Here is a 23,907-nt window from a genome sequence, read left to right as displayed (position 1 = left end):
AAAAGAGGAACCTAAGGTCAATAATTGACCCAAATATGGATTCAAACCAAAGCAATATCAGTTCTTGCAAAATGTTTTAATTGTCCAGCAAGTGAAATTGTATAGTGTTATTTTCGGAAGACAGGCATTAATTACTGCTAAGATATCCTGCAGGATAATCTAGCACCACCACCGAGCCTTTCATAAACATTTCCAACAAACTACCTCCGTTCCTATAGTAAAATCTTTAAAAGATCTTATATTTAGGAACGGAGGGAGTAATTCACTTTGGGATGGAGGATAAGATCCCCAGGTTAACGAGCCATAGCAATTAGCTGGCAAGTGGATCCATGATGCTTTGCTAAGTCTTGCATATACAGACCTTGAGCTCTTGAAGCTTGTGGAGCATTATCAGCGACGCTGAATCCTGGGAGCTCTTTTTGTCAGTTTGCCGTTTGCCTTGAATTGTAATGGCAGTTACATCAGGTATGTGCAAGGTGATGGTTGACACGAAGCTATTGAAGTTCGTTGTGGTTACCCCGTCCAGAACAATAGGAGTCCTGTTGGATCAACCCAGTACAATAATTTAGCACAGCTTTGTTAAAAGACCAGAAGGGTCGGCATTGCCAACATTCAAGTGGAATGGAGTTTCTGCCTTGGTTGCTAGAGGTCATATATATCTTGTATTCCTGGACATACCTGAACCTTTGTTCCACAAATTCGAATTCTGGCATGGGCCACTGCAACCTCTTGCATAGCTTAAAAAGAGCACTTCGTGGTCCACCTTTGTCCATTTTGAGCTGAAGAACAACTGAAAACAAACAAAATTGCCTGGTTACCAAGCAAACATGCATCTTATCCATGCAAAGAGAAAAAGGTATATACTACTGTACATTTTAGTATGTCATGTTTGACAGGCTGTGAACCAACAAGCAACACAATTAAACCAAAGGACGACAAAAATAGGAAATGTGACATACCTGCTTCCTTCAGTGAGGGAAGGCCTCCTAGGCTAGGATTGACATTCACGTCACAATAATCAAGTGGTGATTCCAACTACAGAAAAGTAATAATAGTCATTATATTATAATAAAATGCAACACTTTGTTAAAGCATTTGCTGGAAAACTATGTAGAAGCTTGCACTTGCCAAAGGATACTGCAGGTCCGGAGATATAATATCTAACTGCTTAGATTTAGAGGAACATTGTTTCATCGAAAGACCTCTTTTCTGCTTCAAACTTAAACGTCAGTTTCCATAATAGACAAATGGCATAAACAAATCATCTACTCCCTCTGTACCTAAATACTTGTAGTTGGGGAGAACAAGTATTTAGGTACAGAGGGAGTAATTTCTAAGCAGAAAAACATCAGCTAGTTAAATACCCCAGGGAAGAGTATACTGTATACGAGATAATGTATGTTTCCTTCGGAATAGTAAAGGAAAGTATGCTAAGGGTATTGTTCTGCTACCCATTCAACTGAACAACAATTAAAACCAAGAAGCACCTGCCATGAAATACACACTAATATAGCATTCATTTTTATGTTTAAAGCACCTACCTTCAGATCTGCCAATATACGAGCTGCTGCTTTTGCCTTTGCACTCTTCTTGTTTCTGTCATGTCCTTGGGCTATCAGCAGTTCATCTCGTAATTGCACTGACATATCTATAGTTACTTCTTCTCCTCTACTACTGCATTTTGAATTTATGAAATAACCAAGGTGACTACACAGCTCTAACAACTCCCGATAGGGTGGCAATGCAAGATTATCAGGGGTTATCATCGGGGAAAGCAATGGTTCAACAATCTTCCAAACCACATCAACATCAAAATCTGTGTCTACAAATATTGCACCGGCAATGCTTTCCATAATGTCTCCAAGTACCTGTAGAGCAAACAAAATAATATTGTTAACTTCAACGTGTAATGTTGGCTGGGAAAGGTTTAACAGAGAAAAGGCCATCGCAGAAACAATAAAAGCACAAAATTGAAATGGTAGGCTGCTAAGATAATGAACATAAGTGAAACTGTATTTCTAACCTTAGGTACTTTACATGTAGCATGTTGAAGGAATTTATTAACCTTCCCTTGGCACTCCAAATTGGATTTAACATATTCTGTGATTTGCTCCAAGAGTATTCCAGACCCATGCTGTAGATGACTGTGAATGTTGTTTCTTAAAACTACTTCTGCAAAATTCTCGTTACTAACCAAAGCGGAACGTAAGTCTGTCAATTCTCCAGGATCAACATCAGTATGGGTAACATAGAGATAGCGTGTAATTAGTAGGTCCAGCACAGAATCACCCAGAAATTCCAGACGCTGAAGTAAAGGCACAAGTTAGACACAAAAATGTTAAGGACAGAAGACATGGATATATCTTGTTTTGAAGCAATTTCTGAGTGAAGCACAATAAGCTAATGATAACCCCATGAACCAATATAGAAATATGCTGCTATACACTGACCTGGTAACAGTAGTCAACCCCTAATTCCTGCAGAGATGGATGAGTTATGGCTTCCAGTAGAAGGCCCTTGACCGAGAAGTTGTACTTCAATTTTGCTTCCAACTCCTCAATAACACTTACTTTAGGTAAGTAGCATATATAAGATGCATTGAGCTTTACTTCCTGTACCAACTTCCTATCACATTTTATTTCAATACCGAACCACTTCATAACCCAAAGTGCAGCAACTATGCCACCACCAACATAATATGCTCCAACTAGGGCTTCAACACAATCAGATATTGTTTTCGAGCACATCCATCTGTGAGCTCTATCACATGGTTTTCCAACGACAAAAGATGGGTCGTCGCTGATATACCTTCCATTGGTTGGAACAAATGCAGTCTCAATTCCGCAGTTACAAGGAAAAGGGCGCAAGGATATCTGCCCAGGAGCAACCCAACGCCGTGGGTCGAATGCACTATCCCGCACGTAACCCTGGAAAGCAAGATAACAAATAGCCAGTAAACATATACACCTCAGAATTGTATTCTCAACCTTGCAAATCTCAATGGTATCTAGGTTATATTATACTCCCTCCGTCCCATAATTCTTGTCTTAGTTTGTCTAGAAATGAATGTATCTAAATACTAAAACTTGACTAGATACATTCATATCTAAATAAATCTAAGACAAGAAATTTGGGACGGAGGGAGTATCTCCTATACGCAACTTGACTCTGCTCGTATATAACTTCTGCCTTTCTACAGTATCATGAAACATGCGTTTTGAATGAAAAGAACATTGATGAAGCACCTCTAGAAAACATCTGACTGGCATGGGCTCAAATAAAATTAAAACTCAAGATGGAGCAGAATAGAAGAAAACCACTTGCTATATGAAGTGCATATGTGATTGTTGGCCCTCAGGCTCAAATATTTATTTATTTATTGCGGGGAAAGCTCAAATATAACTGGTTGACTGGCCAAGTGCACATGAACTAACAAAATTAAAATTATTTGTCTAACAGAACTCATCATAAACTTCAGGAAGTTGAAACCATTATATTAGGCTTGGATTTACGCCATCTACCTGCAAGGATCGCCAGATTCCGTGCTTATGAAGTGTAGCATTGCAGACAGCATTTGATCTCATATCAGAAAGATGACCTTCATGTTTCATAGGATACCTTAAAAACAGGTCACATCCTATCAAATATTTTAGTACTGAGTCTCCCAATAGTTCTAAACGCTCCAGGGAAAATGTCTCGCAGCACCTTAAGGTTGTGATAGCTTCCAAAATCTGACATTGAAACGGATCAAATTATTCAGGTATGCATAACCAGCCATAGCAATAAAATTATATTCTCATGAAAGAGAACAGACCAGGTAACTTGGTATATGTTGAGTGTAACCAATATCTCTGCGAAGCTGGCTGGCTAGCATGAGAGACTGAAGTCGATGCATTACAGAAGGCAATAAATAAAATGATTTGAGAACTTCAATTGTCACATCAATGTGGATTAACAATTCAGGTGGGACCCGGGCATGTATTTGTTCTTTTTCCATGAGCAAAGGATCACCCGTAGAACCATCTGCCATAGGTTATGTAGAGTTTCATGTAAAAAGCAGGCCAAATAGTAAAGCAACAGCTATCTGGCAGTTCATCATAACAGGAAAAGGGGAACTGGACCGGACTAGGATTTAGCTAGTACCTATGTATTTTGATTTTGAAAAAAGAAGATTGTGTGCATTGTGGCTTTGCTTTAACAGCAACAACGGTTGTTTTGGATGTTGAATAATAATACCGTACCTACAAAAGAGTGGTAAAAAAGGAAGTTTGTCAGGAAGCATATCAGAATAAATTTTAATTGTAATTAGGAGTTTAAGACATGTAATGGAGGTATTACTTTTCACGGTAGTAGTCCACAAATGAAGAAAACGGTGAAGCTTTTCCATTATACATCTCTTCAAACGAGTCCTCAGCAGTTGTGTCATAGATCAAGTCAAGAACAGAGTATATCCTCCCAGTATGAAGCGACAGCACAACTGAATCTTTGATGCTAGAAAAATGAAGAGATTTGTTGGCTAGATGAATAATGTCTTTCTCCTTGATACTTCTATGTTGAATAGAATTTGCACAGATATTTTCATCTTCCAGATACAAATTTCTCAACTGCTCCACCACCTGGGTGCAGGATTCAACTGCCTCCCAGTATATGTTTAAATCTTGCTGGATATGTGGTGAATGCCTCAAAGGTAAAAGTAAGTACATGCACTCTGAGCTCCATTGTATTTCATGACCTTTTCTGAAAAGAAATTCCCTTTGCACTCCACTTGTTCGAGACCCATGAAATAATCTACCAAATATTCCATTGAAAAATAATTCTTGGAACAACTTCCCGTCACGTAGCTGAAGAAATGATAAAAATAAGCGATGGCCAAACAAACTTTATAGAAGAGAATTACAGTATGCGATTATTTCTTGAACACCTGTTTTTTGTCCAATTGAACTTTTCCACACGGAGTTATGGTGGTGTAGACCATTTTATTAGGGATCAGGAATAGATCCATTTTTGAACAAGCTACGTCATCATCAAGTGCTGACTCCATTAAGAGAACAAACCCAGCATAGTTTTCACCCTCTTGGTCACAAAGAAAATCGAATCTATAAGTATTCAATGTGACACTTTCACTTTCATGAATCCACGATCCTGACAGGGCAAGAACATTTCTTGTTCCATGGAGCTCCTTTCTTTTAGTCGTTCCTGCCAAAATGAAAAAAGAACAGTGGAAACATCATTATCATCTGCGATGAGAGAAGCACGCATACCATTTTGGAAGAAGGGGTTCCTGTTGGAACTTGCACAGTTCACTACAGACAGCAGTATGCAATGTAACAGCACCACTCAGAGGAAATGGTAAAGTAAAAGAATGGAGAATAACTATGTAAGGCCAGCAGATTTCAACAGTAGGGAGATATTTCATATTTGTCCCAAGCCTTGCACAAACATGTTCGAAAGACAACCTCATACACACAGAGTTGCCATTACTGTGCAAAAAAATAAAAACAAAGCCCGCCAGCATTAGTTGCACAAGTTTAACGATGTACGACAAATTGGCAAGCTCAGTCTTACTCTGATCAATGTTATATTGATGAAGTGTATAAAATAGATGAGTGAAAGTAAATAGCAAAACAGGCAAATAAATGTTCTTATTTAAAGAACTTTTATGTAAGCAAGACTAAAAAGGGGTTAGACACATACCTGGTCCAGAAAGGAATTTTCCATCTCTCAAAGCAACATCAATATCAATAGGTTCTTCGGTCAACGGTAGAAGATGATCATTGAGTTCTCCTAGCTGATGCAGTTTCTTGCACGCATCTAGGGATACAAGCTGCTTGGCTAAATTACTTGTACTGCATAAAGGGCCAACTATCCTTTGAAACGCCGCATTTGGAGGCAAAGTCAAGGTACATTGGTATGATCCATCTTCTATAGCCACCACAAAGGAAGGCTTTGGCATGTAATACCTTCAGAAGAATGTTATAATGATCAATCACTTCTATCTAATGAAATACAGCAAGATCGTGCCATGGGGAGTATGAGAAATAGTTTTTCTTTGTGCTGTGTGTGACATTCAAATTAAGCAACTTTTTCACCAACATGCTATCCATGTAATTGGTTACAAGTTCAGGAATATTAAGCACACCACCATTCTTAGTGATTATGCATGAGGTGCATTACCAAGCAGACTGACAGAACAACAAAAGCTACAAAAATGGTAAGCATAGGTGTACCTATCTTTAGGAAGTTTCTCACAATATTTACGAATCAGATCGACACAGCAGTCTGCAGTTATAGTTGCTCCTGTTGAATCAACATGGTATGCATACTTATCTTGCATAGGCAACTCAGAGGATGAAACATTGGGGGTTTCCTGTCTATACAGAGCGAAGTGTTTAATATAGTACTCAGTCTGTATTATGCGGAATATGTGTTCCTGCTGATCCATGTTTCCCCTGAAAAAATCATGTGAAGGATCAAAAGGTGAATAGGTACTCACAAAAATTATTAAAACATTTTTTAAACATGGTTGTAACATTTTTTTAGATGAGAGGGTAGGGATTCAGGAATTCCTGGGCTAGAAACTCAGACTGCTGACTGACAAAACATACCGTTCATGCCAAACCAAATTATGTAAAAGAGCATATACTTCTCCAGAAAAAATAATGATTATGAGACGTAAATTGTATCCAATCTATGAATATAATATGCGCGGCAAATTTGCTTAGAATAAGAATAAATGGTGGCCAAACATATCTCTAAAATTTAATATGCTATACCAGCATGTAGCTTATGCAGTGGACGATTATTGTACCTCTCAATCATAAGAACATAATTTGAGCTTCTCCTTCTGGCACGACCACGAGATTGAACATAGCTACAAACAGTTCTGGGCAGGTCAAAGCGTATGACACAAGAACAGTTAGGTACATCAATACCCTCTTCAGTTACATCTGTGCTGAAAAGCAAGTTCACCTAGAAATTGACATGGAGTTGATGTATCATTTTGAATCCTGTTTAAATCAATCTTTGCAATTTAAATGGCATACCTTTCCAGATCGGAACAAGTCCAAAGTATATCTCTGCACTGCTGGGCTCAGAGAATCTTTTGATGTACTCCCTCCAGTCAAGTAAGAAATTGAAAAACTAGAGAAATTAAAAATTCCTCTCATGAACCTCTCAACAGCTTTAGCTGTCATAATTCTTTCTACAAAAATTAGGCAAAGCACTTCGTTTGATGACCTGTGGAGAAAATACATGTGGATTTACCCATTTTTGCTGACACAAGAGCACAAGTAGGCAAAACTAAGCATCTTGAGCAGAATATGGCTTTACCCAAACGATTTAAAAATGTTGATTAGAGCATCCACTTTTGAAGAAATATACCCCCTTTTACTTAATTCCGCGGTACCAGATTCTGATTTCATTAGTTCACCATAACCTATGATGCAATTACATCAGCAGAATTAGAAGAAGAAACTATCAATGCACTACAGTGTAGCTTACAGTCTAGTGAGATATCAATAATACAATGCTTCAGAAATCAAAAAACATAGGTGCATCAAGAAACAGGCGATTTCAGTCTTTAAGGCTATAGATTCACACAACGAGGAGTGTCCTACATTCAACCGAAAATAATTGACCAGTATGTTAGGAAGTATTAGTATTAGTCTAGGAGTCCTTATTAGTCTATTAGTATTAGTCTAGGAGTCCTTATTAGTCTATGTTTACTTTCCTTGCACCTCAAGTCATGTGTAATATATATATGCCCCTTGGGCCTTCAATAAACATAAGTTGCTTTCCTAACATGGTATTAGAGCCTAGGTTTAGGTCTCCGGACGCCGCAACTCGTCCTCACGATCCAATTTTTTTCCTGTTCCCGTCAGGCAGCGGCTCCTCCTCGTGCCAGCGCTCGTCCCCCGCGCAGCAGCAGCCATGGCGACGGAGACAGAAGCCCCCGCCGCGGCGCCGTGCCTCCTCCTCGGCCCTCCCCTCATCCGCGCCGCGCGCCCGTCCCCCGCGGCGGGTGCGGCCGCCGGTGACGACACCGACGCGTCGCACCCGTTCCTCGACCTCCTCGACGTGGCCTTCAACGCACCGTCGGCCGCGGAGATGAAGGCGGCGCTCACGCCGCGGAGGGCGCTCAGGAACTCGGGCTACAATGTCTTCTGCATACACGATGGATTTTGCATCTTTGTGTCGTGTATGCTTCCTAGCTTTTAGCTTTCTTGTTTTCCGCTACGTCCACCAAATCCGTTGATATTTTGTGTTTTCTCATGCCATGCGAGTCCACCATACCTTAGTCCGTCAGCCTTTCTCCGGTCCTGATCCTTTCTATACAACTTTTGTGGCCTATTTGCCCTTGTTGTTTTCTATAGGATTTTATGGACTTCTTTTGCATTGTCGATCTACGTTCATCGTGTCTTATCAGCCGAGCTTCTTTCGCCGACGGTTGTCGTGGACTATGATTTTCTGCACAATGTTTTATTCTCTTGATGTGCCATCTTCTTTAGACAACCCATCTTCTCTTGATACTTATCTTGTATCTTCAAGTGATGTGGTGTCTTCCTCTGATGTGCCATCTCTTCGGTGTCTTCCTCTGATGTGCCATCTTCTTTTGACAACCCATCTTCTCTTGATACTTATCTTGTATCTTCAAGTGATGCGGTGTCTACCTCTAATGTGCCATCTCTTTGTTATCTCCTTCGGCGACTCGACAAGTTTTGAAGACTCTTCATGCTACGACGACACTGTCAAGACGCGGATTTGGATTATCATTTTTTTAGTATTACACTTCTTTATCGAGGTGTGGTATCCCCATCGAGGTGTGGAGAGGCCTTGGAGACATAGCGATAGTATGGCTAACTAAGCTTTTCAACCTCATTTTTCGGTCAAACAAGATGCCCGAAGAATGGAGGCGGAGTATTTTAGTACCAATCTTTAAGAACAAGGGAGATGTTCAAAGTTGTACTAATTACCGCGGAATCAAGCTGATGAGCCATACTATGAAGCTATGGGAGAGAGTCATTGAACACCGCTTAAGAAGGTTGACAAGCGTGACAAAAAACCAATTTGGTTTCATGCCTGGGAGGTCTACCATGGAAGCCATCTTCTTGGTACGACAGCTGATGGAGAGATACAGGGAGCAAAAGAAGGACCTTCATATGGTGTTCATTGATTTGGAGAAGGCCTATGAAAAGATACCTCGGAATGTCATGTGGTGGGCCTTGGAGAAACACAAAGTCCCAATAAAGTACATTACCCTCATCAAGGATATGTATGATAATGTTGTGACAAGTGTTCGAACAAGTGATGGCGACACCGATGACTTTCCGATTAGAATAGGGCTGCACCAAGGGTCAGCTTTGAGCCCTTATCCTTTTGATTTGGTGATGGATGAGGTCACAAGGGATATACAAGGAGATATCCCATGGTGTATGCTCTTTGCGGATGATGTGGTGCTAGTCGATGATAGCCGAACGGGGGTTAATAGAAAGTTAGAGTTATGGAGGTGGACTCTAGAATCGAAAGGTTTTAGGCTTAGTAGAACTAAAACTGAATACATGAGGTGCAGTTTTAGTGCTACTAGGCACGAGGATGGAGAGGTTAGCCTTGGTGGGCAGGTGGTACCGGAGAGAGACACGTTTCGATATTTGGGGTCCATGTTGCAGAAGGATGGCGATATTGATGAAGACGTGGGCCACCGAATCAAGGCTAGGTGGATGAAGTGGCGCCAAGCTTCTGGCGTACTCTGTGACAAGAGAGTGCCACAAAAGCTAAAAGGCAGATTTTATAGGACAGCTATCCGACGTGCGATGTTGTATGGCACGGAGTGTTGGCCAACCAAGAGACGACATATCCAACAGTTAGGTGTAGCAGAGATGCGCATGTTGAGATGGATATGTGGACACACAAGGAAGGATCGGGTACGAAATGACGATATACGAGAGAGACTTGGGATAGCACCGATTGAAGAGAAGCTGGTCCAGCATCGTCTCAAATGGTTTGGACATATTGAACGGAGGCCACCGGAAGCGTCGGTGCATAGCAGACGGATAAAGCGTGCTAAGAATGTTAAGAGGGGTCGTGGTAGACCAAACTTGACATGGGAGGAGTCTGTTAAGAGAGACCTGAAGGTTTGGAATATCGACACAGACTTAGCCATGGACAGGGGTGCGTGGAAGTTAGCTATCCACGTTCCAGAGCCATGACTTGGCTTCGAGATCTTATGGGTTTCAACTATAGCCTACCCCAACTTGTTTGGGACTGAAAGGCTTGGTTGTTGTTGTTGTTGTATTACACTTCTTCAAATGCAATGCTATTTTATTTTCGTTCTTATTCCGAGATATAGCAGGCAAAGTACTGAAATAAATACAACTTACTAAGGATCTTAATGCCGCTTGCAACTGATTTTATCCCTTTATATACAGAAAGATGCTGAAGATTCTAGTTGTATACTATATTACTCCCTCCGTACCTAAATATAAGTCTTTTTAGAGATTTCAATATGGACTACATACGGAGCAAAATGAATGAATCTACACTCTAAAATACGTCTATATACATCTGTATGTGGTCCTTATTGAAATATCCAAAAAGACTTATACTTAGAAACGGAGGGAGTACTATTTATGAGCAATAGCAAGTGAATACAGACAGATATAACACATCTAACTGATGGATATTTGTTTGTAGCTTACCATGTGGCAATACTGCCTCGATTAAATCTAAAGCTTCTTTAAAATAAGCTACATGCAGACTGAAGCTAGCTTTAGAGAAGAGGCAATCTTCAGAATCATCCAATGTCTTAATGCTTTCATTATATATCTTCACTACCTGTTAAGAAAACAATACACAGTTTATTCTCCAGGAAAAAAACCTAGTCTTTCATATAATAAAAAATGATATGGAAGAATAATGAAAAGGTATGCTAACTCCCACAGGCAAGGGAAATGGTTGGACCATACCTTCTTCTTAAGACTGGAACTGTGGAAGTGGTAGGGAAGAATCGAGTTTTTTTTACCAAATAGTATACATTAAAGTGACCCAATTTACAATTCATATGGTGAGGGAGGCACAAGAAAATGGAAAAATGCTACCATTATTCTCGTTGTAAGGTTTCTTCATGATGTTTCCTACAATGTCCCAGGAGCAAACTCTAACACTCAATATAGGTTAACTCCAGTTGCAGCTCAAATGGTTCAGCAACTACCTCAACTAAATTATTCTGTCCGACTTCTAACTACCTGTTTTGCATCATCTAACACATTCAGTCCGTCATGTTACTAAAGCAAAAAAAAAAAAAACCGAATTACTAAAGCAATATTACCGGGGCGTCCATATTTCCCCCCTTTGTGAACCTCTTAATTTAGAGTTTTAATGTATTTACAAAGATAAATAGCTCTAAGTGTAATGGTCAATTAACAGCAAATTAAAAAAGTGGTATTGTAACCAATTAATACGCTTCACAATCATTTGAATGACAATACTAGTTGACCTTTTAGTAGACTCAAGTTTCTCTTCACATGCAACTTATACTTCATTTTTTCGAGAAAACGCAAAAGACTTTGCGTTTCATTGTATTGAAAAGAGGGAGAGACAACCTCCTAGGAGGCTAGTTCAAAGGTGTTACAACCAGATCAATGCACGTCCCATGAGGGTGGCAGGGTGACCCTAAGCCCCTTGGCCCCTGCCTTCGCCCAATTCCTGGACTCGTCCTTGATCGCATCGGCAGCTCAACTAGTGATGGGGTTACATGGTCAAATACACACGCGTTCCTATGCTTCCAGATCATCCAAGGCACGAGAAGCGCAATCGAGGCCAGCGCTTTGCGGAGCGGGTGAGGCATGGCATCGCGAGCGCGTAGCCACCAGTCCTGCAGCGAGGCGTCCTGGTCGGGCGCAGGTGCCGGTAGTCGCAGCCAAGACATAATCCCGTGCCAAGTCTGCTTCGCGAATGGGCGAGAAAGCAGCAGGTGTTGTATCGTCTCCGGTTCTTGGTCGCAAAGAAGGCACCAAGGGTGATGCGTTAGGCCATGGCGAGCAAGGCGCTCCGCAGTCCAACAGCGGTCCTGATTAGCGAGCCAGTGGAAGAACTTGACCTTCGGAGGGGCCCAACCCTTCCAGATCAACTTCCAGGACCGGCAAGTGATAGATCCGGGGAAGGTGGCAAGATAGCAGGACCTGGCTGAGTAGTTGTCGCTGGCTGTCCACTTCCAGGAGAGCGTGTACGGCTCTGAGGAGAGGGTGATGCGGGACACCAGCAGCCAGATCTGTAGATACTGCCCAATCTCCTGAAGGCCAATAGTGTCGTGAATGTCCCTCGCCCGGGCATTGCCGGCGATGCCCTCTGCCACCGTCCGGGACTTTCTACGATGTTTGGGGATGCACATGTATAGCGAGGGCGCGTGCTCGCGGATGGAGAGGCCGAGGAGCCATCGGTCCTCCCAGAAGAGCGCTGTCGATCCGTCTCCAATCTGCATGGTGGTGGAGGCATAGAAGAGGCCATACTCCTCGGGGGTGAACTGCAGGTCCAGGCCATACCATGCGTGGCTAGTGTCCGTCCGTGAGAGCCATAGCCATCAGAGCCGAAGGGCAAGCCCCGTGCGCTCTAGGTCGCGGACACCCAGGCCGCCGTACTCCAGCGGTCGGCATACCCGGCGCCAGTTCACGTGGCAGTGCCCACCGTGGGCAGCCTCGCGCCCGGCCCAGAGGAACCCACGCTGAATCTTCTCAAGCTGCTTCAGAGTTTTCTTCGGGGGCGCTAGGGCGAGCATTTGGTGGACGGGGATGGCGCTGAGCACAGACTTGACGAGCGCCAGCCGCCCGGCCTTGTTCATGAGCCATGCCTTCCACGATGGGAGGCGGGCGGCCACCTTGTCGACTAGAGGCTGCATCTGAGCCGCGGAGGGGCGGCGCGTGGAGAGGGGGATACCCAGATACGTGATGGGCAGAGCCGCCGTCTCGCAGCCCAGAATCACCAGTGATTCGGCGGTCGACTCATCTCCATGAAGTGTTGTGGCAGAGCTCTTGCCGTAGTTCACGTGCAGGCCGGAGGCAGAGCCAAAGATCCCTAAGATGCCCTTGACAGCGAGGACCTCGTCGGTCGAGGCGTGACAGAACAGCATCACATCATCGGCGTAAAGCGAGATAGCCGGGATGTTGCGTCGGGGGTGGAGTCTCCGGAGAATGCCGGCCTGGAGCGCCCGTTGCATGAGGCGGCTGAGCGTGTCGACGGCCAGGACGAAGAGCTGCGGGGATGTCGAGTCACCCTGTCTCAACCCGCGGCGGTGCCAGATCGGGGGTCCCGGCACGCCATTGAGCAAGACGCGGGTGCTGGCCGAGGAGAGGAGGATGGCCAGCCACTCCCGGAACCTCGCTCCGAAGCCATATTGGCGCAGGGCCTCGAAGAGGAAGGGCCATGATATGGAGTCGAAGGCCCGGGTGAGGTCGAGCTTGAGCATGATCCTCGGCGCGCCCAGTTGGTGCAGGAACTTGAGGGATTGCCGGACAAGGATGAAGTTGTCGTGGAGGGTACGTCCGGCGATGAAAGCATTCTGATAGCGGCTCACTAGGCCGTCGAGCATCGGTGCCAAGCGCAGGGAAAGGACCTTCGCGAAGAGCTTAGCCACAATATGTATCAGGCAAATCGGTCGGTAGTCGCCGAGCTTGTGAGCATCGGAGCGCTTTGGCAGCAAGGTGAGCAGTGCTTGGTTGAGCCTGTGGAATCCACACCCCCTCAGCGCATAGAGCTGCTCAAAGACCTCAAGCACGCCTGCTTAATGGTGCTCCAGCACGCTCGCAGGAACTCCGCGGTAAAGCCGTCCGGCCCCAGTGCCTTGTGCGCCGGCATGCGCCGCACAGCCTCCCATATCTCGTCGGGGCTGAACGGCGCCTCTAGGCCTGACAGGTCAACTGGCTGGATGAGGTGCTCGAAGTCCAGCGTGTGGGCGCGGTCGGCCGCTGTGCCCAGCAGCCCGCCGAAGTGAGCAAAGGCCGCCTGGGCCATCTCGTCGTGGTCGCTGATCGTCTGCCCATCAACAAGCAAGTTGTACACTCTGTTTTTCTGCCGACGATAAGTGCATTGCCTGTGGAAGAAGCTCGTGTTCGCGTCGCCGTCCGAGAGGGAGGAGATGCGAGCACGCTGTCGGGCAATCATGCGCTCAAGCGAAGCCAAGCCCAGGTACGAAAGCTTGGTCTGCTTGCGCAGCCAATCCTCCAGGGGGGAGAGCGTGCGGTCGCAAGCCAATCCTCCAGGGGGGAGAGCGTGCGGGTCTCCATGGCTTGGTCGAAGCGCAGAATGAGCTCGCGGGAGATGGCAAGCTTGTCCCTGATGTTGCCCGTGGACTTGGCGCTCCAGCTCGTGAGGGCGCGGCCCGTAGCCTGCAGGCGCCGGACCAGCCGCCTGAAGGGGTCTGGGTCGGACACCGAGCCCTAGGCCGCGGCTACCGTATCGTGGAAGCCGTCGAGGCGCATCCAAAACTCCTCGAAGTGGAAGCGTTTGTGAGCTGATGGCATGGGCGAGCAATCCAAAAGCAGAGGGCAGTGGTCGGAGACAACGGATGCCAGGCAGCGGAGGTGACACTCGCCATGACTATCCTCCCAGTCAGTGGTGCAGAGCACCCGGTCAAGGCGCACGAGCGAGGCGCCCGGGTTAACATAAAGTGGCCCAGTTGGATTGCCAGGATTGTTGGTTAACAAAGGATCACTTTATGTTGAATATGTTAACTTATACTTCATAAGAAGGATATGTTCCATATTCAACATAAAGTGATCCTTTGTTAACCAACAATCCTGGCAATCCAACTGTCCATTTACTCCATTAAGGATTAGGGATGAACTCAACAACAGCATAATGCTAAGAAATATACTTTTTCGTTGAGAGGGAAATGATAGGTAGCTAAATCGCTGGTCTACTTGCTCGTGATGCAGCATTTCTTCCCTCAAAATGTACAAGAGACTTGATGCGCATGATTTTCCCCACAATAAAAATATATTAAATGACCTTGCAAAGCAGTTAATCTTCTTAATGTTAGGTAAAATTTCTGCCCAGCATCGCTAATTCAGAGATCTTATCAGCAACTGCTGAACATAAGGGATGTTGTGGTAGTATATCAGCTAGGAATATGGCAGTACAAATATTCTACACATGGCCAAAAAGTTTGAGTAACTTCAGTTGGAATCAGGGACTTAAGTGAAGTCAACGAACTAGATCAGATATAGCAATGACCATTTTAAGTCTTACGAAAATTTTGGTAAAGCTACTCAATGATTAGATAATACATACCTCAGCGGTGATGATTGGACCAAGATAATTTAGGCCATAAAATATCTTCTCATGGTATCTAGACAAGGTCTTTCTTGATGTCTCTAATATGTTATTCGTGTCTTCAAATTTATTTGGTGATGATTCTTGCAGATTAGCCAACAAAGCATCATACTGCCCAACAATGACAAGTTTTAACAAATAAGCATTTGTACAGTAATATAGATGCAAAGAGAGAAATACAACACACTATAGGTGTGGCTACACCAAACTACAGATGTATCTTATGAAAGAGTCAAAACATAGTTGAATCAAATCACCTCTTCATACAATATCTGTAGCTTCGATTTCAGATCTTCGAAATCAATCGAGTAAGCATCATAGTATTTGTTCACAATTGTTGCAGGAGGGGAAAAGCTCTCAAGTTCACTACGATCCTTTATGATATATACCTGGAATGGCATGTGAGGTATGGAGGCTATTTCTTACTGCAATATAGGTTTCCAAAGGCTCAATAAAATCCGAAGTGAAAGAAGCTGAGGATGCTGAGATAACCTTTGCATCCAATGTAAGTTCAAGTTGACCAATGTGTGCTTCACAATCTTGTACCGTGGAAGTGCCTGAAAAGGACGGTGATTTAAAAATGAAACTTGCCTCTCCTCCACTGTTCTTTTATCAAAAGTAAATATAGAAGCTTGTAATAAATAATAAGCGCATGTCGGGGAGGGAGGGAGGGGGGGCTGCAGCATTACAAAATTTAGCGTCTAACAAATCATCCTAGTGCAGGAAAATAATTTTCATTTGATAAATTGGTCCCAAGTCGCGAGTGCCTTCAAGTAGGATGAATAGCAGGCACAGTTAACCTTTTTGTCAAAATGAAATAAGCCAATAAAAATCATGTCAAACGTACAGGTTGTGTTCCCAGTCATCCAGATGAAGAAGGAAGCAATGATGTATAGGTAGCTAACTGCAACTTATAGTGCAGAGCAGTGGGGCACTGTTGGCACAACAGAGAGTATCACACTTCAGGAAGTGTATGATCTTGTGAGGGAGAAGATGAGAGCACGACACATGGTACATAACAGTCATACAACATGCTGATTTCAAGAACCAAAATAGTGGTCGTTTGCTGGAAATATTGACGAAGATATATGGCAGAGGGTAGAAAGAAAGGAAGCACATGATAGTCATGTGTACTCCCTCTGTAAACTAATATAAGAACGTTTAGATCACTAAAATATTGATCTAAACACTCTTATATTAGTTTACAGAGGGAGAAGAATTCTTGCCTTTAGTAGCAACAGGAGATGCTGTCATTCCAAATACAGCTGGCCTCCACTCAGAGCCAACATAAAATTCCTACAGACTCAAGAGAAACATAAACCGTTAGGAAATTTGACATGCCAAACCATTACAAATACTGCTATCCTAAGGAACTTCTTAACTGTCAAGAAACTGCATGAGGCAGGCCAAATCCTATCTACCGATGATGTTAAAACAAGAAAAGAAAACCATTACCTTCATTATTCGTGTATACGGGTGGTTTCCACAGGCACGATGGCATTCATCAAATATTAGCAGGCTCACTGCACTCATTGTTATGAAGGCATGCCTCAGGGCATCCAACAATATCTGCGGCGTCATAACAGCAATCTGAAACAAATAATGGAAGGCATAATAAGATGCATTGTTCAAGGAGAATTTATATTTCCAGTCAAATATATCAATAGTATGCATAATAAGCGCAGCATGGTAGGTACAAGAAAAACATAGGAACATCCGCAAAACTGTATTAGAATTTAGAAAGACACATAATCCAGATTACTTTACCAAGTGGCATATTTACAAGATTATTTTTAAGCAACATATTTACAGGAGTTGTGAGATCTTTTGGATTTGAAGCAGTGTCCAAATTTAGCAGTGACTGCAATGAAAGGGGGGTTTCCTTTTTCTAGGACTTGTGTCCAAACCTCGGCTATTTCATAGGCACAACCCTTCAGGAAATTGCTTTAGTCGACAGCCCTCTCATCATGCTAAAGAATACTACTCTAATAACAATGGCCTCAATCTACATGCGATCCGAAGCTGCTACCACCCAGAAACTAACACTGTTGGTTCCCTGTCAACAAGTCATTCATCAAGCACTTGGTGAGCACGGTACGTGTACAAATTCAATGTGCATTCAAATTCAACCAATGACCGCGTCGCTGGATAAGAGTAAACCCTGACAGCTGACACTTACCTCCTTGCTCCCAACTTCCTTGTTCCAGCGGTCGGTACTCCAGTCGCCGACACCCGAAGCTCCGTAACACTCCGCGACATCGAGGTCGGTGTACTCCCGAATCACCTCGAATTGCTACGGCGCGAGCCAGACAAGAACCAGGGATCAGGGCCACGGCAGCTGCGAACGCGAGGCGGAAAAATGGTGCAGACGTTGCCGTCGCTAAACGGTCGCTGCAGACTTCAGAAGCGCACCTGGTGGACGAGGTGCACGGTAGGCGCGAGGAAGACGACGATCCGGCGGGGCGCCTCCCCGGCGCGCGCGCGGCTGACGTGGTAGCGCGCGAGCAGGACGGCGACCATGGTCTTCCCGGAGCCGGTGTCGAGCACTGCGATGGTGTTCCCCTGCAGCGCCGCCTCGAACACCTCCACCTGATACCTGCGCCGACGCAGACACGGAACGAGAGACCCCCGTCAGTTCTAGGAATGCAGGGGGTAGAGAGCTGTGGGGAGGGTAATGGGAGCCGATCGAGACCTCCTCGGCTGGAGCTGCATGTGGGGGCGACGAGGCGGCGGCGGAGGAGGAGGCGGGGGGATGGGGCCGTCGTCGTCGGCCATGGCCATGACCATGGGGTTGGGTTCGGTGCAGGCGAGTGGGGGTGGGGGAAGCGCATGTCTGTAGGCCAGCAGTGTATATGAATCGGCGCCGGGGGTGGGAGACTGGGCGGAGGGGAGAAGGCGAAGTGCGTGAAGCGGAGGTGTGGGTTGCGCTGCGTTCGTTGGCTCCGAGAGGAGGTTTTGGGGGAGGAACTTTCCCGTAGTGGTGGAGGTTCGGGGGGTTCATCCGGCGGCTGGCTTGTGGGGTCATCTTTTCAGGAGGCGTAAATGCTTTCGTTGCGGGGTCATCATGCCAACCGGATGAACGTCTCAAATCAACCCGGTAATTCTACCCATGGGTACGCATGTACGTTGGCATTTGATCTGAACAAATAGAAAATCGATTAAAATCATCCAACTGATTCTCCATCCACGTAAGCCGTCTTTGACGCGTGCCACGCGTCCCTATGGGCCGCTCACACCTTATCCTCATTTTTTTTCTAGAAGAAGTGTGGATCACTCGTTCCTTTCCCCATTCTCTTCTTCCTTCGAGCGGACGGCGCTCTCCAGCAATCCCGGTCGTCGCTCACCTCGTGTTGTTGTAGGGCTATGCTGAGAGGAGGTTGCTGCCATGGCCTGCGGCGGAGCTGCGTTGCACCAGATGTCGTGTGATAATGCTGCAGCCAGTTTGACGGTGGAGCTGCGTTGCACCAGGTGCCGCGCGATGATGGGGCAAACAGTTTGATGGTGGAGCTGCAATACAGCAGGTGTCGCACGACAACACGGTAGCCAATTCGACGTCGGAACTGCGTTGCACCAGGTGCCGGGCGACGACATTGCGGCCAGTTCGACGACGGAGCTGCGTTGGAGCAAGAGGTGCTACGAGCTGCTGCCATGACCGGCGGCACAGTTGCGCTGCAACAAGCGATGCTACGATGGCGCTGCTGCACAACGACGGCGAAGCTGCATTGCAGCAGCAGAGAACTATGAGCTGCTGCCAAGGCGGGCGGCAGAGCTGCATCGCAGCAGGCGATGCGTCAATGGAGTGTCGCCGGAGCTTCATTGAAGTGTCGCCGAAACTGCACTGAAGCGTAGCTGGAGTTGCACTCAAGCTCCGCCATAGGTCGCCAAGCGCTGTGTCGCAACACCCGTGTGGCGGTTGCGGATCCCGGCGCTGTGATGCAGCTGCTCGCCGACGGATCCTGGCGCTGCGATGCAGCTCTTCGTCGGGCGGCTCCCGGTGCTTGCTCACCGACGGGGAGGTGTGGCTCATGCTGTGAGTCGGGCGGTGCTGCTGGCCCACGACGACGTGCTTTGCTTGCTTCACTGTGATGAGAGAAGGAGACGATCAGCGCGACGATGTTGACCGAATCCAAGGGATGGCGTGTGATGGATCCAACGAATACGGGAGAAAGGATCTCATGGCCCACAACCCGACTGATTTCTTCAGGAAATCAGTCGGCTGATTTGTAGCAGCCGCCAATTAGTTATGGATAAGGTATGGACATAGATTTAGAGTGGAACGCGTATAAGGACGGATGAGTGAATCTAAATTTGTCCACGCGTTAGCTTCCTTTCTTTGTGTGGAAGAAAGAAAGGTGATCTTCAGCTGCCAGAAGTCCACCACCGCGGTTATCCTCCGGCGACAACTTCGGTCGTCGGTGGTGAGGGGATCCATCCGTTTGGTTTGTTTTCTACTCTCGTAGTTTAGGTTTTTTAGGTTGTTCATTGTCTCAGCTTCGATGACGGCGATGGCGGCGCTGAATAAAGTTTTTTCAGATCCTACTCTGACAAGGCGAACAGTCCTATGATTGGGGATGGATTTGAAAATCAGTTTGTTCAAGTAATGATGGCGTGACGGTGACGACATCCTCGTGATGGACCCGTGTCCTCAGGTTCCACCGTTGCGACGACATTTGCTCCAGCGCTGGCCTGGAGCTTGGGAGGTGGTCGAGGAGCGGATGCAGATTGGGGTCTGCATGGACGACATGTGAAAGATGGTGGATCTAGGTTAGTGGTTTGTGGATGGCAGGTATGGTTTTCTCCTTCGACGTCTTAGTCCGGTGGGGGTGCCACATTTGGAGTTCGATGGCGTGTCTGGGGTGTTCCCCGGCCTGATTCGTTCAACGACAATGGTTTCGCCTTTAGTGAGCCACCTTGGAGGTCCGCAAAGCTGCTTATCAGCGATGGAGCTGCTTCGAGCTCGGGTATGAAGGTGATTCGTCATTTTTTTACTTTGGTGGCTACTATGGTGGTGCCAAAGGCAGGTGACGGGTGTTGGTGTCAAGCTCAAATGATTCTTCGGTCTTGATTGTATTTTTACTTCTTGGCTCGTGTTCCTTTGTGTAAAGACTAGCTTTCTGCTGTCTTTTTCAGTTTTGCCACGTTAATGTATACATGGCTTGTACTACGATCCTTATGATATAAATGAGATACATATTATCATGCAAAAAAATGGACATAGATTTACGTTCATGGGTTGCTTGATTAATATGAAATGTAGGTTGTTGGGGAACATCACATGGAAAACAAAAAAATTCCTGTGCTCACCAAGATCAATCTATGGAGATCAACAATCTACTAGAGGGTGAGTACATCTACATACCCTCGTAGATCTCTAAGCGGAAGTGTCAAGAAACGTGGTTGATCTAGTCGAACGTCTTCGCGGTCCAATCACGAACGTCTCGATCAAGTGCCGAACGGACGACACCTCCGCGTTCAACACACGTACAGCTCGATGATGCCTTCACCTCCTCGATCCAGCGAGCGATGGTGAAAAAGAAGCTTGAGTACCTGACATCCCGATGGTGTGGTGGCGGCGGTGGTGGACTATCCCGGCAAGGCTTCGCCAAGCGGTGTCGCGACTGAACTAGAGAGGAACTACGAGAGAGAGGGAAGGGTAGCGTCACAGGTGTTTTCTGGTGCGGCTACCCTCCCTCTCCTCTAGTATATATAGGAGGGAGGGAGGACGAGGTTGGCGCCCTAGGGTTTCCCCTAGGGTGGGGCGACGGCCACCAAGTGGTTGGCCCCCAAGGAAGGAGGGGCGGCGACCACCTCTAGGCTATACCTCCTCCTTGGCCGCATGGGCCTTGGGTGGGAGGGGCGGCCAGCCCACCAGGGGCTGGTGCGCCACCTCTCACAGCCCATGGGGCTCTCCGGGGTGGGTGGACCCTCAGAACTCTTGTGGAACCTCCGTCACAAAACTTGTAACCTTCCGGAACTCTAATACCAACTTCTCATATATCAATCTTTACCTCCGGACCATTCCAAAGCTCCTCGTCATGTCCGGGGTCTCATCCGCGACTCACCAACACAATAACTCAACTATACTAGATCATCACCGAACATTAAGTGTGTAGACCATGCGGGTTCGAGAACTATGCACACATCACAAGGACACCTCTACGGTCAATAACCAATAGCGGGACCTAGATGCCCATATTAGTTCCTATATATTCTACAAAGATCTTTATCGCTCGAACCACGATGTTAAGGATTCGGTTAATCCTGTATGCAGTTCCCTTTGTCCATCGGTATGTTACTTGCCTGAGATTCGATCATCGGTATCTCCGTACCTAGTTCAATCTCGTTACCGGGAAGTCTCTTTACTCGTTTCGTAATACAAGATCTCGTGACTAACTGTTAGAGCATATATCTCCATATGTGGTTTTGGTAATTGATGACAATTCCTATGGACTAATGGTTGCCTTAAGTTATATTTATAGAATTTGTCCATAGGCACTTCTTGAAGTCCATCTGTTGGGTTCAAGAAGTTTATATGATGACCAAGATGGTATTCAAGGTAGTATCCAAAGAATGGTCATAGAGACACTAGGTTGATCAAGATCTCAGACAAAGAGTAAATCAATATGACCAACACACAAAGCGTATAAGATGTACCGAGAGGGATCAAGTGATCTCAGACAAAGAGTAAATCAAGATGATCAACACACAAAGCGTATAAGATGTACCGAGAGGGATCAAGTGATCCCATGGAATGGTAAGCGTTGTCCATTACGTGTTTGTGTACTAACCCATGGTCTTTGTGAGAGTCCTATGTGGGGGTTAGGTGTGCTTCCATGGGCTTGCGTCAAAAGTAAGATCTCATACAACCCATGAAGGATGACGTCAAGTGGTGATCGTCATCAAGATTGTGGTGTGCAAGTTCAAGTGGATCAGCACGAATATATCATTGAAACTATTGTTAATGATCATGTGTTGATAAGGACAAGCTCATGTGCTAACAAGGACAAGATCAAGATAAGCATTCGTGAGCACTACATGCTTGATTCTTGTGGATGTTCACATGGTGGACAAATGAAGATGAATACATAAGCTAGGCTTTCCACATTGTGTATGGGAGAGCTACTTGAAGACTTCATCATGTCCTGCTTTCAACTTGAGCCAAGAAGGAACAACAACATCAAGCTCAAGTGAAATGGCTAACTCAAAGGTATCAGTTCCTTTGACGTTAGTGGTGCGGAGTGATGATCAGCGAATAAAAGTATACACTCAAGTATGGATCATCAGTACCCTTTTATGATTCTTGAGTCTTTAGGGATCCCGCACTATTAAGAGGGGATCACATGTTTTGCGATGAACTTGCTCAAAACTACATCTCTACTTTTCTGCTCATACCACATCTCCACTGCTCTGTTGTTATCTGAAAACGTAACCAATGCCTCGGACATCCGGCTTCCTCCGAACGCCCGAGGGACGGACGCCCGACCACTTCGGAAATCCGGAATCCTATACCAGAGAAATCAGAGCCATATAACTCGGACTTCCGGCTCCCTTCGGACGTCCGAGGGATGGACGTCCGACCAGCTTCGGAAATCCGGAGCTTTGCACCAGAGAAACTTGAGCCAGATAACTCGTACTTCCGGCTCCCTCCGGACGTCCGAGGGCCGGACGTCCATCCACTTTTGGAAATCCGAAATCTTGCACCATAGAAGTTTGAGTCGAATATATCGGACTTCCGGCTTTCTCCGGACGTCCGGTCCTTGTTCAACTACCGAGTGGTTCCAGATATATTTACATCCCCCGGACGACCGACCCCTGTCGGACGTCCGACTCCTTGTGGACGCCCGAACATCCGTGAACTGCCGGATGTCCGACCCCTGTGTGACTTAAAGTGTCTCCAACGGCTGTTTTACTCTCCCCACTATATATACCCCCCTCCCACTTCGTGAGAGGGTGCCCAACACAACCATATCCTCATAAGAACACATTTCTACCTCACACACATTTGCTTACACCAAATCTTAGATCCCAAGAGCATTTGCGAGTCCCTTTGAGAGTTGTTCCAATCAAAAGATAGATCGTCTCCCTCTCCTTCTCTCAACCCAAGCTATTTGAGATTTGAGCAAGTTTTGAGCATTCCCCGTGATCTTGTTACTCTTGGAGGTTGGAGACTCCTAGGCGGTAGGAGTTCTTCGGAGAGGAATCAATCTGTGTGATTTCCCCCGGAAAAGTTTGTGAGGGTTTGGAAGCCACCTCAAAGGCTTACCACTAGTGGTTGAGAAACGCCTTCATGGTGTTATCTCAAAGGGAGAATAGGGTGAGCCTTCATGGCGTTGGTGTGACTTCGTGGTAACATCCACCTCTCTAACGGTGACTAGCTTCCCTCCAAGGAAGTGAACATCGGGATACATCTTTGTCTCAGTGACCTTGGTTATCCTTAACCCTAACTCCTTACTTGTGGTTTACTTGTGTTACTTGAGCATACATACATTGCATATTGTTTGTGCTCATTATATTGTGTTGGCTATTTCTTTGTACAAGATTAATCATTCAAGCATGCCCTCTATATCCACACGTTCACACTTGCAG

General features: G+C 45.7%; 1 protein-coding gene across 2 annotated transcripts; it reads right to left on the bottom strand.

Annotated features, from left to right (window-relative positions):
* Positions 1-36: 36 nt before the first annotated feature.
* LOC123431733 (endoribonuclease Dicer homolog 3b-like) lies at positions 37-18,277 on the bottom strand. Of its 2 annotated transcripts, XM_045115353.1 has the most exons (26): positions 18,014-18,277; positions 17,734-17,917; positions 17,501-17,614; positions 16,777-16,911; positions 16,548-16,617; positions 15,814-15,878; positions 15,579-15,710; positions 15,280-15,432; positions 10,695-10,830; positions 7,330-7,435; positions 7,044-7,236; positions 6,809-6,969; positions 6,228-6,449; positions 5,695-5,960; positions 4,922-5,196; positions 4,339-4,841; positions 4,144-4,241; positions 3,815-4,023; positions 3,522-3,731; positions 2,451-2,927; positions 2,024-2,305; positions 1,542-1,868; positions 1,129-1,212; positions 960-1,035; positions 679-790; positions 37-539 (listed from the first exon to the last, which is right to left on the bottom strand). In XM_045115353.1, the coding sequence occupies exons 1-26, from the start codon at positions 18,106-18,108 to the stop codon at positions 341-343; spliced, it is 4,884 nt and encodes a 1,627-aa protein (XP_044971288.1). In that variant the 5' UTR covers positions 18,109-18,277; the 3' UTR covers positions 37-340. The 2 variants fall into 2 exon arrangements, with proteins under 2 accessions (XP_044971288.1, XP_044971289.1); XM_045115354.1 differs by lacking the exons at positions 17,734-17,917; positions 18,014-18,277 and adding an exon at positions 17,229-17,377 and having other exon boundaries at positions 17,501-17,593.
* Between the last annotated feature and the right edge of the window lie 5,630 nt (positions 18,278-23,907).

This window comes from Hordeum vulgare, chromosome 1H, assembly GCF_904849725.1.
Source record: "Hordeum vulgare subsp. vulgare chromosome 1H, MorexV3_pseudomolecules_assembly, whole genome shotgun sequence".
Taxonomy (NCBI): Eukaryota; Viridiplantae; Streptophyta; class Magnoliopsida; order Poales; family Poaceae; genus Hordeum; species Hordeum vulgare.
This window is presented reverse-complemented; position numbering and strand designations above follow the sequence as displayed.